This window comes from Geospiza fortis, unplaced genomic scaffold (assembly GCF_000277835.1).
Source record: "Geospiza fortis unplaced genomic scaffold, GeoFor_1.0 scaffold98, whole genome shotgun sequence".
In the NCBI taxonomy this organism is placed as follows: Eukaryota; Metazoa; Chordata; class Aves; order Passeriformes; family Thraupidae; genus Geospiza; species Geospiza fortis.
Window position 1 is genome coordinate 12,541,626 of NW_005054306.1, and position 18,413 is coordinate 12,560,038.

At 38.8% G+C, this 18,413-nt stretch overlaps 1 protein-coding gene across 1 annotated transcript; it reads left to right on the forward strand.

Moving 5' to 3' along the window:
• Positions 1-13,304: 13,304 nt before the first annotated feature.
• Positions 13,305-16,814, forward strand: TMEM200A (transmembrane protein 200A). Its single transcript, XM_005418475.2, has one exon. It carries the CDS (start codon positions 13,341-13,343, stop codon positions 14,814-14,816), a length of 1,476 nt encoding a protein of 491 aa, XP_005418532.1. The 5' UTR covers positions 13,305-13,340; the 3' UTR covers positions 14,817-16,814.
• The last annotated feature ends 1,599 nt before the right edge of the window (positions 16,815-18,413 follow it).

Here is an 18,413-nt window from a genome sequence, read left to right on the forward strand (position 1 = left end):
CCCATGGACGAGCTGTGTATGTTTAAAATGTAGGGCAGCAGTATGGAGTGTAGGTGTCTAAGGTGAGGGAGGCAGACCTTTTAAGGTTTACAAGTTATGTGCTGTATGTGAAGTCCCCTGTGTGTACAACACTTGGACATTCTAGAAGCAAGTAGAAGTGAGGAGGTAGCAGTTACTCTGTTCTGTTTAGCTGACCTTTCTTCATGTACTAACAAGGAATTGTTTGGCTTTAACCCCCAATAGTGTTTGCAGATTTTTGATGGTAAAAGAAAAAAGGGAGTTTATATGCAAGTCATGTATCCTATGTAAATGAATTCTGCTACCAAAGCTTAAGATTCAGTTCCATAAATTTGGCCCACAGTGTTTCAGCATGTCTTTCTCCTAGTGTCTCACTGCTCACAGGTTACTTTGGTCCCAGTGGGTTCCTTCTGTTCATAGTATCTTTTGTTTTGGGTTCTATAAAGAGAGTGGTTATTATAATACAAGTGATGATGGAGCTGTTTACAATTACAGAAGAAATTGTTTGTGATGGATAATTTGCGTAGCAGAAGTGGCTTCATATTTCAACATTTCTTTTGTTTTACATATGTACAATAGTAATCTGTATCTTGAAACTGCTGCTCTTGTGTGTACTTTGTAACTTGTGTTGACCCATCAATAGGCTAAGTAGCAGTGTGGATGCTTACAGGTTCTACTGATGCCCCCATGTGGATGTCTGGCAGGATCATTCTAGTCTGCAGTTGAAGACATAATTGAGGTTTACTGTTAACTTGCTAATAGTTTATTTCTGTGTCATCCATAAATGGACAAAAATGTTTGACTGTGTGGTATACCAGAATTATTTTTGAACTATGCTTTCCATTCTCTGTAAAATAGTACTTGACTATCCCTTTTTGTATCTAGCATTTGAAACTATTGTGGATATACTGGAAATAGCATCATATGAACCAGTTTGCTTATTTTTGTGGGGTTCTTGAGACCCAAGAAAATTTTCACTACATTATTAATGTCCTAATAATAGCTGTGATATAATGATAGCCTAAGTGATTTGCTAACATAGGATAACCTAAATCTCATACACTAATTTTTCTGTCCCTGTGAACAAATACAATGGTATTGTAATTGAGAGCCCACCTGTACCTCTGAATCACCAAAAATTAGTGTTAAGATGCTGGAACTGTCTTCAGATGTGACAGCTCAGGTACTGTGACCTTGCTAGTGATAACAACAGAGACCTTAGGAGGAGCTGATCTATGTTGCTACCTGACAGAGTAGATTAACTTGCATGAAGGCCTGCAGTGTAAGAAACATCCTAATGCTGACCCATATTTTCAGAAAAGATTTCAGAAGGAAATGACAGACAAGGTGAGTGTAATGATAGCTTAGGGCCATGGTTGTGCCTCGGCAGATGTTTCTCTTGGCCATATAAGCACTCACACCTTGTGACTGGGGTGCTCAGGGACCCCAAATTCCAGTTCGTCTTCTAAAGACCCCTTGCATGGACTTTACTAATGATGTACAAAGAAGTTTCCGGCTGGTGGAAAGGCCTGACACTTGGGACACCTCAATTCCCAGACAAGTATCTTGGCCACTAATTTAAAATTGCATTGCCAGGGTTAATGGACAAATAGGGCTAGGTCTGTGGCTTTCACAGTTACTTTTTGGTCCTTGGTCCTTAAGTTCTGTTGAGCACTTAACATAATTTTTGTACCTCTATTATTCACTGAGATCTTCTAATACAACTGCACAGTATAGATAACTAAGTACTCTTCAGAGTTAGACTCCTGCATTATACATGTTTGCTAGGTCTTTTGACAGTAAACACAGCATGCTATCTTCAGCTCCTTTGAGTTTGTGTGTTTTATAGAACAGGAAGTATTTTCTAGGTCATGGTGAAAGTGCTGCTCAGACATCTTAATTGTGGAGCAAATATATTTTATTTCATATCTAATATGGGTATTACTTAAGCCTTCTGTGAAATACCTACTCCATTTTGTTACTGGTACTATTTGATCTTAGAGTCATTGGACTTGTATGCAGTGGGAAATTACAGTTGTTACAACCTGTGAATTAACTTGATTAACTGAGCATGTAGTGCAGATAAGGACATTTGTTTGGTGTTTGGTCTTGAGAGCTGCTTGCTGACACATATTAGGTGTGTGTCCAGGCTGGAGATTTTGTCTCTGACTAAACCAAGTAACGCATTGCTAGTTAAGCTGGATGATATGTGAGTGTAAACCAGGAGCCAGAGCACCCCAGCATTGATGTGCTTTTACCTCCACACCAGTGTCAGTCATTGTCTTATTCAAAATTTTTTTGTGTAAGAATTGAAGAACCAGCAATTCTAGGGCTTGCAAATTAATGTATTTCCTAACATTTCCAATCTTGTTTCATGTTTGTTTTTTATTAGGAAACTAAGCTTATCTGGCATGCTAAACCCTTGAGTGTTTAGTCATGCTTTTCCTTTGCAGTAGATGACAGAGAACAAATCCTTTACTCTGCTTTTACACATTCAGTCTTTCAGAAACGTCTAGAGACCTTTATAAAATTTATTTCATGACTTGTGGTTGATAACTGGTCTCTGATCTGCATTGTATGAACTTGCTTCACAATTTAGATTAGTTCTGTGCATTTTGGATTTTACTTTTAGGGTTGATAGGCTATACTATTACCTCAGAATTTTCACTTTCTTCTAAAGGAAGCTCTTTTTTTTTTTCTTGGTGATGTCTAAAAGATAAAAACTAATAAAACTCCAAATGAAAACAAATACATAAGTATCTGCCTGCTTCTTTTACACATTTTAAATTCGTTTGTGCTTATAAAGTGATTCTTTTCAATAAAATGCTTTACTTTCTCTTGATACTGAAAGCGACAGATTGCATGGCATAAAAGGTTTAAAATAGTCTACTTCTCTCACCGGTGGTCATATATAAACCAGGATTTCTATGTAATGAATATGAACACTAATAATTCAAATGGACGGAAATATCTAAAATAATTATGAATATTTGGCTAAATAGCCAATATCTGCTTCCATTTGATTTTCACTAGAAAATGGTTTTACACAAAATAAAGTGCTAAAATAGCTTGGAAACAGATTTTGTCACTTCAGTCATTAAGGGCAGTTGTCACCTTGCTCAGTTTAGGCTAAAAAAATGCTAGCTGTTTTTTAGTAGAAAAACTCTGACAAACTGGATAATGAAAGAAAATAAAAGCAGCAGTAAAACCTTGTTATCCAGTTTTTATTTTTCTGTGTGCATATTCTGAGGATTTTTTTTCTTCCAGGAAGAAGATTTAAAAACTTTATTAATCAATTGCATTTTAAACAACTTTTCTTCAAATAGTATAAAGCTACTTGCCATTTTTGTTTCCCCAGTCTTTTTTTAGCTCCTTGCTTTTTGCTGTTGGTCTGTAATAGATTTTGGAACAAGATGTGATGTATATGTGCATAGGAAGTGGAAATTTTTATGCATAAGTGAAAAAGTTATAGGTGCACACTTCCAAAAACAAGTTACAGCTCTGAATTTACTGATAATTTAGTACAGTGGATACAGAGGTTATGTAAGCATTCCACAAATAAGTACATGCAGTGCCCAAGATCTTGTGTTTCTTTAGCTTATCATCTAGGACTTAAACTCAAATGTTATAGCTAGAGAGAGACGGACAGCTGGGAATTCAGGACATCACACATGACAGTGGTGTGTCAGGTGGGTTTATGCTGTGTGAGACAGGTGTTTTGTCACCTGAGAACATGTTTGGTTCACTGTGTAATGACTGGGAAGCTGTTCTAGACACAGGAGACCTTGGCAGCAACCTCGTGTTTTGTGAGTTTTACATTGGTAAAATCCATGACTTCTCTAGACTCACACCTGCTCTACTGCGGCGTGCCAGTAGACATAGTTGTGGATGGAACAAACTTAAAAGTGAGTTCAACTGGGCCAGGCAAAAGCTGCCAGACCAAATCTAGGCCAAGTCATAGAGCAGCATCTTGAAAACAAAATATAGAAACTCAGGTTCCTTCTTTCCCTCTTTGATGTGTGTTCTGTGCTTTTGTGAGTAGCTAACGAGCTCTGTGTAATGCTGCCAGTATTGAATGTTGCTGATTTTGCACAGAATTACAATATACGACCCACTGAAAGGATCAGGCTGAAAGAGAAATAATTGCAAAGAGGATAAGCAGCTCAGGCATTCATTTTTATGCAGCACTGCTGGGTGTTCACCTTACATTTGACCTTGGAATAATAGTTGGAATAATTAATGTATATGGCAGATACTGTAAGTGATGAAGTAATTTAAAAGGGATTTTTTTTGCTGTGATTTAAAGTATGGAGTCATAGCACTCCCCATATCTGAGTAACAGGCCCTCTGTCTTACCCTATAATTATATTTATCAGTATTTCTAAGTTTGCAATTTTTAGTTCAAATTCCCTAGTTACTGCTTTATTATTATTTCATGTTAGTTTAGAGTAAAAAAAAAGCCCAGGTGGTTTCAAAAAAAGGAGTTTCATATTAATAAAGTGTGAAGAAAGATGTTTGCAGATTGCAGCAAGTTCAGCATGGAGCTCCCAGGAGGCCAGGACCTGAAGCTGTCTTCTGAGAACAGACTGAGCTGAGAGGCTGAATCCTTCTTCAGGGATTCAGTCCTGAGGAAGAGGAGGCTCTGGGAGGACAAACCCCCAGTATCTACAGAGGGGTGATCAAGAAGCCAGATCCAAGAAGATGGTCTTAGGACATGAGACAATGACACACACAAGAGGTGCAAACTGGATAAAGGAAGGAACTTTCTCCCCCTGAAGGAGAGAAAAAGATTTTTAAAGGAAATAGAGGGTTGTGTTACTGCCAACAGAAATGGAATCCTGTAATGACTTGGTTATTGATCAGTTGTGTCCCTGTAAGGAAGGTCTGGTCCCTGTCCAGTTGAGAGAATTACTTAATATTAATTAAGTATAACTTTCTTAGACTAGTTTGGTGCTTTGGTATGAGTTTCATTTCCCCTCCTCCAAATAACAGCAGAGGGTCAAGGCTTTCTTATTGTAATTGCTGTGATTTGGTGTAATTTTATAACTTTTCTGATAATAACTTAGTTGTTGTGCAGACACTTAGTGTAAGATCTTGAGGACAGCTAGGTTAGGAAGCTAGGTTACTCACAGGCATACTTGTACTTTCCTTGCTGTGCTTTAGTACAAGGCCGTGGACTGTAATAACGATTAAGAGTGCCTTGGTCCAGGTTTGCTAATGAAATAGAATGAATTTGAGTGCAAATAGGTATTTGAGATATCCATTGTGGATTCAGTGTGTCTCCTTCAAATGCCTGCCACAATTGAAATTTACATCCAACTCACTTTGATAGAAAGGAACTCTGACCCTTTGTACAATGCAGAGGTACCCTTTGTGTGTCCTTCAAAATGACATAGTGTAGTTATAAAAATATGTATAAAAATGAGATCTCGTAACTCTCATTAAAGCCTGGACTTGTTTTTTAAAAGTTCATTTTCCCTTCTTAGTTTGTTGGAGTTCCCCAATTCATATAGTAGGACAATGAAAGAGTTCTGATGTGCCATGGCTTAAACAGATTCTGCAGAGGTAACTGCTGGGCCCCTGTGGTCTTGCTTCAACCAGTATATATAGTGCAGACTTGAAAACCACTGCCAGATCTAGATTTTTAAAATAACTGGATCACTGTCAGACTCCAGATTTCCTAACAGATGTGTCCTTAATAGCAAGCTTTTATTTTTCAGCTATGATTGCAAAGATTTAACTGCTTAACACGGTACTATTGTAAATCAGATACAGACTGTTGGATACAGCTGCATGGTCTACCAACATCTAGGGAACCTTCTCTTTCAATGCCTGCAGTGGACTTTCTGCTTAGTGCTGCCACTTGGACACCTTGGTGCTCTTGCCTTGCCTGACCTGTGGGCAGCTTGCCTTTCCTTTTTTGTGCTGTGAAACTGCTTGCACGACTTGGCCTGCTTCCACAGGTGAATTGGCAACCAGGAGGTTAAAAGGGTGTGATTAGTCCCCAAGCTTATCCCTTTACAACGTAGAAGAGACACCATTAAAGGGAATTTGAACCCAAATGGGTTGAATTCACCTGGAGATTCCAAAGCTTTAATGTTTTAAATGTCACATCCTTGGCTTTTGCTAGCATGACTTTGAAATACCAGCTGAAGTCATAAAGATTTTCCGTGCCACATCCTACATACTTTCTTCTCACCTATCATCAATTAAAGTGAAATTAAAATACCCCATAATCATGAATGCAAAAGATGGTTTTTGCTTGCTTTGTTTTTTAATCTGTTCAGCCAGGCCATGTTTTGATGAGTGGATAGCAGAAGGGAAAATCATTGTAAGGTGGTCCTGTTGGTGTGCTGGGCTGTTGGAGGGGCTGCTTGTTAAGCTCTGCTAAATAAAAAATTGCTGCTAAATAAAATGGTAATTTGAGATGGTTTTCTCTGCTTCTTGTGGAACTACTCTCTGTTTGGCTGTTGCTGTATAGTCTCTACCAGAATGATTAATCACTTTGGGCCTATAAAGTTGGATATTTTTACCCTTGGAATAGAACAGATTGTACCAGATGACAACTTCTATGCAGAGATAGCATTGATATGTACACATTGTTCATCAAGAGAAAGTATAGATGTGTTAAATACAGCTTAATATTAATTTGTTTACTCAGCTGCATCTTCTCTTATGATTTTGTCATGTGCATTCTTGATTATGAGAAACATTTTATGAGTAAACAGTCTGTCACCTCCATAATTTCTGGGATTCTAGGCTTATCAAATGTGAAAGAAACTTTCTCTGATAATAAAATTTGTGTTCTTGTTAAAATTCAAAATTTAGTAACTTACATTATAACAAATCGAATACTGTTGGGAAATAAATTTCCTAATAAGCTGAAATAGTCAGATAGGAAATACAACAGTAATAGAAATCAGATTCTGATTTCACATGCTGCTTCTTACTGCAGTAATTGTCATGGTTTGACACTGGGCAATGCCAGTGCCCCCATGAAAATACATTCTCCCTGGTTTCTGCTGTGAGATGTGACCAGGAATAAGCAAAGCAGGCCCTCACTTAGAAATAAAGAAAACTTTATTAACTAAACTACAACTCTAAGTAAAAAGAAAAACACAGGGAAAATGAAAACCTTCCAAAAACGTTTCCTCCTCCACCCACCAAATTCCACCTCTCGGTCCATCACCACCCTTTAGATAATCAATTCTGAGTTCATCAAGAGGAGAGGAGTCCTTCTTGTGCCATAGGCTTCCCCCTGGAAACACCGTTGAAGCCTTGTGTGTTCCCATGTCACTTGTGGCACCACCCAGAGAGCGTCTGCCTTCGTGACCTCTTCCTGTCATGTCCAGTGCTCTCACCACGGCACATGGACCAGAACTGCTTCTAGGGTTATCCTTTTAAGGATGCTTTGTCCCATTCCAGAAAGAGCACAGTCTTTGCACACACACTTTGGGACACCTGTCCCCCCCAAATTTCACCCCCTGGGGCCGAGGGGTACCAACACTGAACCCTCTTGGCTCTGAGCCATTGCCTCCCCCTGGATGCAGTCTCTGTGTCACAGGAAACGTGGTTCTGTCCATGGCTATAGCAAGAAGAGTCCAGCTAAGGCCACTCCATCATCTCATCCCACCTAAGATTCTTCTCTACTCTTCTGCATCTTTCACTTGCCCAGACATTTACACTTGCACTTTTCCTTCTTCCATTTCATCTCTGTCTCTCTTCTAGGAAAGGTTAATGTTCTGCAAAGTTTTCATTGTCCGAAAAAGGGTTAAAAGCTTGGGCTCTGCCCGCCCAAAGCTCCCACCAGCGGCCAGACACCTTCTTGCTGCAACCCCCCTTCTTCTCCTTCTTGGCTGTGCTGCCGGCACATGTTATCAAGTTCCAAGGTAGCAGTCGCAGGCACAGGCTCGCTCTCTCTCCTGGGGGGGCTGCCCAATGCCTCCTGGTATTTCTCCCACCCTTCTATCCTTGGGGCCTCTTCATCTCTCATCTCTATCCAAGCCCCAGCCTACCTCACCCAGCTGCATGGCTGCCCCTCCCCTGCCAAGCAGCAGCAGCTGGACAGGGGAGAGATCCAAAATCTTTCCCACCCAAGAGAACTTCCCATGGGAGTGCTCTGCTTTTTAACCCCTGTGTTCTCAGAGGCATATCCAATGTCCCCAGTGGCCAAACCAGGTGCCAGTATTCAAATCTGAACACCTATTGGCCTGACCACTTCATATCCCAGAAAACTTACTTCCTCTCAAACCATGACAGTAATGTTTAATTTTTTTGCTGACACACAAGAATTGAACTTTTCAGAAAGCTTTACATCAAGTTAAGCTACAAGGAAATAACATGTACAGTTCTGATAATTTCATACAATTCTTAGTCATTTTTCAAAGAATAAATGAGAAAAAAAGCTTGCTTCCCATCTTTGCTGTGAAGGATTTAAAATTAAGTAAAAGATCTCTGTATAATTCAAATTATTTTGCATGTATTCAAAAGACTAAGTTGTAAGTAGAAGTAAAAACTTACATAATACCAAAATAGTTGAACAAAATTAGATAAAGTATTAGTTTTCCAGTATTTAAAGTAGAAGCCTCAAGCTTTTAAGCTTACTGCAAGTTGAGAGTTGATAATAGTTACTGAGAGATTAATTTGATTTTTAATAGTTAGGCTGATGCCTTGTGAAGGCTGACCTAGAACAGAGACTGGACAGAGCTAAAGAATAAAGTAGGTATTTATTAAGAGGCCTCAAATAGACCCACCTTGGGCAGCACAATCCTAAATGGCCACAAAATAGATGACAGGTCTTGGGGTCTCACACTTTTATAAGTTTTGGTCCATTAGCATAATGGAGGTAATTGTCCAATTACAGCTTTAGCCCATGAAGTCCCATCCTTCTTGTTTTCTATCTTCTGTCCACATTGTTTATGCTCTTGAGCCTGAGATCTGGATTAGTTGTCTTTGGGTCCCCAGCTAGAGAACGAGATGTTTTGTCTACCTACTCTGTGAAGAGAGCTTACTATCCCTTAATATGAAGCCTAGTCTTAAGGCACTAACATCATCTTATTGCAGGGGTTCCATACTGTTGTCGCCTTATTGCAAGAGTTTCATACCTTCTTGGTGTTTCTCGTGAGCAGCTCCTCCAAGCACTGACTCTTTCTTCTTCTCACAGTAGCCAACTGACTCCAGTTCCCTTCTCAACCAGTGACCCCCACTCTTTTATAACACTCTTCTTCTTATTGGCTACAGCTGTGGCCTGTTAAAGTCAGGCCTGTTCCTAATCTTTGGTAATTGGCCCAGCTGCAACTCCTTAGGGGTAAGATTATTTTCTGCACTATCTTTATTTTCTTATATTCTATCTCCCTATGCACTAAAGCAGAATAGAATCTGAAAACTATAAAAGCTAAAACCTGAGGCATCAAGGCCATCTCTGAAAACAAAGTTACTTAGCAGCAGTACAGTTGCACGGTGAAGCTAGTCAGTAGGCAGGAAAGATGGGCATTAAGGTGGTGGCCTATTAGGTCAAAGAAAGGAAAAAATAGTAGTGAAATGTGAAGTTAGTTGGAGCTACTAGAACATCCAATGAAACCCATTCCTTCCAGTTGCTCTGTGCTCTGCAGCCACCAAAGGGACTGAGCAGAACACTACCTGTGCTCCTGCCCTATCAACCACCTGATGCAGTGCCCTAAAGTCCCTTTCAATTGCCCTGACACTCATTTTTTCAATCTCATCACTGCCAGCCTGGAATATCAGCAGTGGGCAATAATCAGAGGGCTGAATCAGCCCAGGGAGTCTCTCAGTGATATCCCGTACCCAGGCCCCAGGGAGGCAACAGACCTCTCTGTGGGGTGGCTCTGGTTGACATACGGGGCCCTCTGTTCCCTCAGAAGGAAGTTACCCACTACAACTATCCTTCTTCTTGATGTCAGAGATGCTGATCTGTCTGACAGAGTGTAATTGGGAGGCTCCCTGTGCAGATCATTTTCTTCTGCGTCCTCTGGCGGACCTTCCAGATCCAGGGACTCATACCTGTTCCAAAGTGGCACCTGGGTAGGTGATGGGGGTCTGGAGGAACTTCTATTACCTCCCCAAATAGGGACCCCTTCCCACTCCCCTTCATCCACCCGCTGTGCTCCTATTGCCTGACAGTGGGAGGCATGGGAGTCCTCTGAGTCCTGGTGGGCCTCCCTCAAGGACAGAAAGGTGGAACTCCACCAATCTATTTCTATTTTAAGCAGCATTTAATGAGCAGCACTCATATTATGCCTGGTATGTGACAAAACTAAACAGATTTGCAGAACAAATCATATGTATCTACAACATCTATTATAAATACAGTATTTTCTAAAATATGGTTTTCTTATTAATGTGCACTTCATTGTAATTGGTTTGGTAAAGCTGCCAGCATGAAGCGAAACCATCTCGTACCAATATGTATTTTAACACTATTGATTTTATTAGATGCAGAAAAGATCAAAATTGGCTTATTACAAATTATTATTTATGAACTTGATTGTGATTTTTTTCTGTGAAAGAAAGTACAATAATATTGATGTGAACTCAAGAAATAGGAAAGAGACTCTTCCTATGTACAAAATAAGCTTGTGTCTTTTGGCAGCCAGACTTTTTTCTCCCGTGAGCCCAATTTCTGATGCAGTTAAAAGGAAGAGAGGAATATGTTCCCCTGAAATCATAGAATCATAGAATGGTTTGGAACCCATCTGTGTGCCTTGAGAGTTCTTGCTTTCTTTCTCACTTTCAGAAATCTCAATTTCTTTCCTTCAAGTAATAGGTAATAATGAATTTGAGATATGGCTTCCCAGTTTCTGCAAAATTTGCAAATAAGAACTTTCTACAGAAAGATACCCCCAGATGTAATTCTTAAGCATGTTTTTATTTGCTCTGCTTTTTGGATTTAGAGAGGAGATCTTGCTAGAGCTATGTTTAAAATATTTAGCAAGTAGATGTAAGCTTATTCTGTTCGCCCTTGGTACAATTCAGGTAGCTGTGATGAGCACAGAACAGTACATAAAATAACAAATCCTGCCAACAGGCACAGTGTGAATTTAGCACTAAACTGCTGTACCTGTGCCCTTCCTTGGCAGCCCTGAGAAGGAGCAGATTGGGTTCATGTGTGCCTGTAAAATACCACATGAATATGGAAACTCCTTGTTCACCACAAAGGTCTGGCAATTGTAAAAGATTAATGGAACAAACTAGATTATAGCTAAATGATTTTACATTTCAGTAAAGATGTGCTGTAATTATCTTAATTTATTTAATAGAGAAAACAAATTATATTTAATGGAGTCATAACAAAATATAACATCTTTTGTAATGACTAAATCCTCTTTATTTCTGTCCAGACATTCAAAACATTGTTTTACAGAATAATGAACTTTTGCCTTGGCTGAAACCCATAAACATGTAAGAGAAAGTTTGAAAGACTATCAATGTCAAATAACTTTCTTCGGGGTATTTAAAAAAATTTATCATTAAAAAAAAAATTAATGAAGCATTCAAGACATTTATTTGCACTGAAGTATGGAAATTGTCCAGGTAGCATCAAAAAGGAAATTAATTACGAAGTCTGAAAATTCCCAGAGAGATTATGAACATGAAACCTGAGAGTACAAGTGAAATTTATGAGATTTTTGGAATAATGTTATGATTTCTTTTGCAAAAATTCAGAAAATGCAGTATACTTAACAGCCTAGACCTTTTCAAGTATTTTCTTCATAAAGGAAAGGTTTCCCAGAAAGAGAGGAAGCCCTCTGTCCTTTCATAGTGAGGGTGCAAGGAGGGAATTCAGGTTGTTAGTCTTTCTGTCTGTCATCTGAATTGCTGTTTTCAATTTCCTTCCACTGAGCCACCTATTTCAAATGCCTCATTAATTTCCTAATCCAGTTCATATTTGGTGGGTTGGGCCGATTGCTATTTGTAGATGTGCTTATGTGGCACCTGCTTTCAGTGCTGGAAATCTGTGATAGTGTCATATCATAACAGACTCTGTCTGCTTCTCCTAACACAAGAGATCTAATTTATTTTTTTTTTACCAGAGGTGCCCTGCTAAAATTTAAAACAAAATGACAAGTTTGAGAGACCCGATGAGAATCACTGCCTGTAAATCGCAAGCAGTCACCAATTTGCTTTACCTCTGCTTTTCAGCACCTCTCTTTGCTCACTCAGTCCCACTTTGGTTTTGCTTCTTAAACCACCCCCAGCTTTGACACAGAACCTTTTCCTCTGCAACAGGCTGTAAGCCTTTCTTTATCTCTGAGTATAATAACACTACCAAAGAGGACATAATTTTTTCATACCTAACTTATAGTATCTTAATTTTACTTTATAATGTCATCTCTCATTAATTCTAATACTAGTTAATTAAGCACAGAAATGATTTTTGAGTCAAAATGCCTTGTAAAATAGAATTATCCTGAACTATGTTTTTTCATTTTTTACTTCTGCTCATAAAAAATGATTGAATACGACTTTCTCTTTTAAACCCTTGCTGGTTAATGTTTCTCATGTAACAGGCAACCAGGTACCAAAGTAAGTCTAAAATGAAATAAAATCTCCTCATAAAACTAAGAAAATCTGAAATTATTAATTTGAAATTTATGAAAATTTCTTGTCTGATAAAGCTTAACGGAGGTTTTTGACCTATAGTCCAAGAGGAACAAACAAAGGGGGAAAAATACCTAGATATGTGAGGATCAGCATTATTAAGAAAGGCAAAAATTATTCTTTAGCTGAGACTCAGGAAATCTGAATAGACTTGATAAGAGCTTATTTAAAGGCTGTAATAAATATGTATGAATATATGCTGAAATCTATCAGGAAACATCTCTTGAAGGGGAAATGTAGAATGAACTGTAGTCACAGACATTGTGTCTCAGAAGTTTTAAAAAGAACTAGTAGCTAAAGTGCTGAAATTATCAACAAGGTAATAATATATTATTGACTTTGCTGCAGACCAGTCCAGAGATAAATTACCTGATATGACTTCTGGATATTTTATCTTTATTCCTGATATATCACCACTAAGAGCACTAGCTTTACTGTCTGTATCACTGATGGAAGCTTTATTATCTATATTTACAGTGTAAAAGGACTTTGGGAAAATAATTTTTTTAGGATACCATGTGAATCTCGAAACTGCGACTATGTCACAACTGGAGCTATAGTAGTAGCATTTTTATAGTGAAGAGTGTTTTAATTATCAAGAAATATTTTCATATTAACAAAAAACTATTTAGTTTTGTAGAGACAGCCTTTGCTTGCCTCAACATTTTTGCTTCTTTTTTTTCTCCAGGGCACAATACAGAACTATGATAGCAACCGGAGGAGTCATAACAGGACTGGCTGCCTTAAAAAGGCAAGACTCTGCCAGATCTCAGCAACATGTAAATCTTGCTGGAGTACCAGTTCCTGAGGAGAAGAAACCAGTTCGACGGCGGCCCAGGACAGATGTTGTAATTGTCAGGGGCAAAATCCGTCTCTATTCTCCATCGGGATTCTTTCTTGTTTTGGGAGTGCTTATCGCATTCTTTGGAATTGCAATGGCCATCCTTGGATACTGGCCCCAGAAGGAACAGCTGTTAGGCTCTGAAGATAATCCATCTGTAAATGAAACCCGGACCCCAAGAAGCCAAGGAAGCATTTTGCTTCGCTTCTTTGAACAGCATGTGCACTCGGATAAGATGAAAATGCTGGGACCTTTCACTATGGGCATTGGAATCTTCATTTTTATCTGTGCAAATGCCATTCTCCATGAAAACCGTGACAAGGAAACAAAAATAATACACATGAGAGACATATACTCCACTGTAATAGACATCCACACCCTGAGGATCAGGGAACAAAAGCAGCTGAGTGGTGCCTTCACTGGCTTGTTGGGGGAAGCAGAACTCCGGCACAGCGGGAGCTCCTGTGCATCACGGCTGGCTGCAAACACGGTTGCGCCTTTCTCTGGCTTCAAGAGCAATCTTAGAATGGATAGTTCTGCTGAAGAAGATGAGATTACCCTAAATGAAGATAGGACCACTAGTAGCCTCCTGCCACCTCTGCTGGCTGAGCAATCTGGTTCAGTCTTTGGACTTTACCCTCATTCCAGCAAGGCTTCAGATGACAAAAACACTAACTCTATAAAGTGTGAAACAAAATCCATTGTATCTTCTTCTATTAGTGCTTTCACACTGCCAGTAATTAAACTGAATAACTGTGTTATTGATGAACCTAGTATAGACAACATAACTGAGGACTCAGAGATCACCAGGAGTCAGTCTAGAAATCTGTCAATGGATTCTCTGGCCATTCCACTAACTGATACCAATGAATCCTACAGACCAGCCGCTTCCATGCTGCCACGACACAATTCATTTGTGGACACTCCATCTGATCCCTTCAAATCTTCCATGACTCTTGGACCAAGCACAGGAAAGCTTTTATCTCCTGGTGCTGCCAGGAAGCAGTTTGGTTCCAACACATCTTTGCATCTTCTGTCTTCACATTCTAAGTCCCTGGATTTGGACAGGGGTCCGTCTACGCTCACTGTCCAAGCTGAACAAAGGAAACACCCCAGCTGGCCCAGACTGGATCGGAGCAACAGTAAAGGCTATATGAAACTAGAAAACAAGGAGGACCCGATGGATAGGTTACTTGTGCCACAAGCAGCAGTCAAGAAAGACTTTACTAATAAGGAAAAGCTTCTTATGATATCAAGATCTCATAATAATTTAAGTTTTGAACATGATGAGTTTTTGAGTAACAACCTGAAGCGAGGAACTTCTGAAACAAGATTTTAATATTTAAATTGCAATTTAGAAGATATCATATGGTATTTTTTAAAAAAGCATTTTGACAAGTGTTTCCTTTTCAGTGAGACTGTACAAGCCTGTTCTTAACCAAATGCTTAATAGCCCATTAAAATTGGCTTGTGTGAACAGAGGTCTTCATCATTGTAAAACCAAGGGTTTCTTGTCTTAGTAACATTCGGCTGCAATACTGTACATTGTCATTGCTCGGACAGTTTTGTTACAACTGATTCCAATTATTTCCAAGTCACTATCTCTTTTGTTCTATATACGCCTGTTACTTTTCACCAAAAGAGACTGCATTAGGAAATAAAGCTCAATTTGCCTGTAAGTTCTCTTGATTTAAAGACTGCAAGAGACTGAAAGCAGTGGTCTTGTGGTCTAGAATGGGAAGTGAACAGGAGCATGTACTGGAATTGTGAAATCCAGAGCTTTATTCCTAGGTGTTGTCTTTCACTTGCAGTACATCTCAGAAACTGCAGTCTTGCCATTGTCATAGTGAGAAACTTGTTTACATACTGAGGTGGGTGGATAGAAAAGAGTGGATATAATAAAACCATTTTTGTGAATTCACTGTAATTGATCAAGTGAATACCAGTGTTGTGAATTATTAACTATGCTTTGTACAATAATCTTTCTACATCCATTGTAATTTAATCCTGTAATTTTGGAAAAGCATACATAAAGTAAGAAATCAGAATTTTTTTCTGGGATTAAGTCTCTAAACCACTTTGATTGGCAGCAGTTTTAAAAGCAAAATAGAAAGATTCAATTAAAATCTTAGGAAAATGATGAATGCCAACAGGATTTTAGAAACATGGTGTATAATAAGATGATATTGTAACTTGCATCTGAAGGCAATAATGGAGAATGAATATATTGCCTCTCATTACAATAACAAGATGCTAAGTAACTAGATCTCTGTGTTCAAAATACTGATACAAAGCATACAATTCAATACCTATACGAACATAGTATGAAAGCCCCTTGCCTAAATTTTGATTTATATATTTCACATAATTATTGGTATGATGGTTTACCGAAGGCTTAGCTGTGTCAATTTGCATTACAAGATTTTGCAGAAGGAATTGACATTTAAAACAATGTTTTTCTCAGCAAAGCGAGCTTCACAGTTGACAGTTGTAGGCTATTGCTAAAGAAAAGGAGAATTGGAATGTGTGTATCAGAAGGTTTTCATGTATTTCATTGCTGTTTAGGCCATGATTCTGCCATTACAGTCATGTTAGAGAATGTCCCTTCAAAGCTGCAGGGCTCACCCAACAGGGTGTTGGTCTTAATTGGTCGGATTTGATATATTCACTTACCCCAAGTACTCAGGAATTATTTTTAATGGCTTTTCCCAAAAAGAATCAAGCTTGTTAAAATGTTATAAATTCTCAATTACTTAGGTTATGAGAGATCAAGGATAAAATACCTTCTCTTTTTTTTTTAAATGAAATATTCAGCTCCGTATTTCAACTGCGCAATGTTTATGTATCAGGAGCATTACTTGCTCGGTGAGTTGAGGCATAGTGTTAACTGTTAGAACCTCAAGCCTATATATTGTAACAGAGTTGGCTAAATATTTTGCTATGAAGCTTTTAATAACTCACTGGTTTGTGTTCTTAAGACATTTGCTATTTTTTGCAATAAAATGTCTCTCTACACATGTCCGTTGTAAAATCTGTTTTTTCCTCCATGATCTCTAATCTTGCATACCAAAGTATAATTGGGTATCGTGACACTGTACACAACATTGTGCCTAAATCACTAGCCTGCCACAAGATATTTCTTCCTGAGTAATTGATTTCAGTGACATGCCTACACATGGAAAGGCTGAATGCTTTTTTTACCAATGAAATGTGAAATGTATTCAAAGTGGTTTTGCTATGAGACACTTTGTATAAAAAGAACATCATGCTCTTTTTAGTTTGGCAGTAAGTATTATTTTAAAAATGGAAAACATTATTAAAGATTTGAATGATGTAAGCTTTTTATTTCCTTAATAGCTACATTAAATCACAGCTTAAAAGACTTTTCACGTACTATCATATGTGGGAATGGGTAGTTCCTTTGTAAGTATAGCAGGGGATGAACTTTTAATTTTAACACAAATAGTAGGTACTGAAAAATGTACTCACTTGGGAAAAATTTACCAAGGTAAAGCTATCAAAATAGCGCCATATAAAGAAACTTCATGCCTTACAGACCTACTACAAAAATGTTCCCATATTAACATAAGATGAAGTATTTCATTTAGATGATCACAGGACTGTTGGGGTTAAAAGTGACTTGTGGAGGTCATCTTGTCCACCCCCCTTCCTGCTCAGGCAGGGCTGTCTCACAATGTAGAGCTGGTTGCCCAGAACTGTGTCAAAGTAGTTTTTGCATAACCTCAAGGAAGGTGGTCTTGCAACATCCCTTTGTGACCTGTGCCAGTGCTTGGTCGCCCTCATAGTAAAAGAAATTACCTAATAGTCATAGGCACCCTCCTGTGTTTCATTTTGTGCCCATTGTCCCTTGTCCTGACTCTTTCCAGGGCCTGGCTCCTTCTTTTTTGTACCTCCTTTAGGTATTTATACAAGATCCTCCTGAGCCCTCTGTAGGCTGAGCAGTCCCAGCTGGCTCAGCCATTCCCCATAGGTCCCTTCATCATCTTTGTGGCCTGTCACACAATCAGCTCCAGTATGTCCATGTCTTTCTTGTTCTGAGGAGACCAGAACTGGACCCCGCACTCCAGATGTGGCCTCACCAGTGCTGTGTTGAGGGGAAGGCTCACCTCCCTTCAGGGTTCATGGAGGACACTGCGTAGTTTCATATTCCTTACGTAGTTCCAACTCAAGCTCAGGTTGGGAAAACTTGTAAAAGTTCAACATAGTCAGACATCAGAAACTGCAGTAGGGCAGAGATGTCTGGACCCTTTGCAATACACAGGGGTATACAGGAACCTTAGAGTGGCCAAAATGGGAGCCATGTGCTGTTGGCAGGTAAGGAACTGATAAAGACAAAAGCATGTCTTTAATTGTATCTTTAGTCTATAAATATCCTATTCAGTTTCTGATACTGTTCACAGACTTTTTAAAATTTGATTTCCATTATTGATGTGTAGCCCCACAAGGAGTTTCTCAGATACACTGCAGGGTGAAAAAGAGGCCAAAGTCAGGACAGTTTTGTCATCAGAGGAAATAATTGTGGAGCTACACCACCAACTTTTTCCTAGAATAAGCTAAATCTTACATCTATTCAGAGGACCTGTTATGGTTCTGCATCCTTTATATGTAGTAACTCCAAAATAAAAAAAATTAGATCATACAAACAATGAGTTTTGTCCTTCCTCTGCCTAAGACTATTAAAAAATGTACTTTCTACTTCTTAGGTAAGCTTTTTAATCACTGCCTGTGGATCAGACTAATGGTTACGTCTGCCCCTCCTGAGCAAAGCACATTTTTTGGGCAAGTTTCATCAGGAAATACAGAGCAGCACTCTACAATGATAGGTTTACAATGCTGGGTTACAATCTCTTCCAGAATTGCTTCTGTATTTTACATGAAGTGGTTGCTGGATAAAATCCTTGAAACAGGGCTTGGG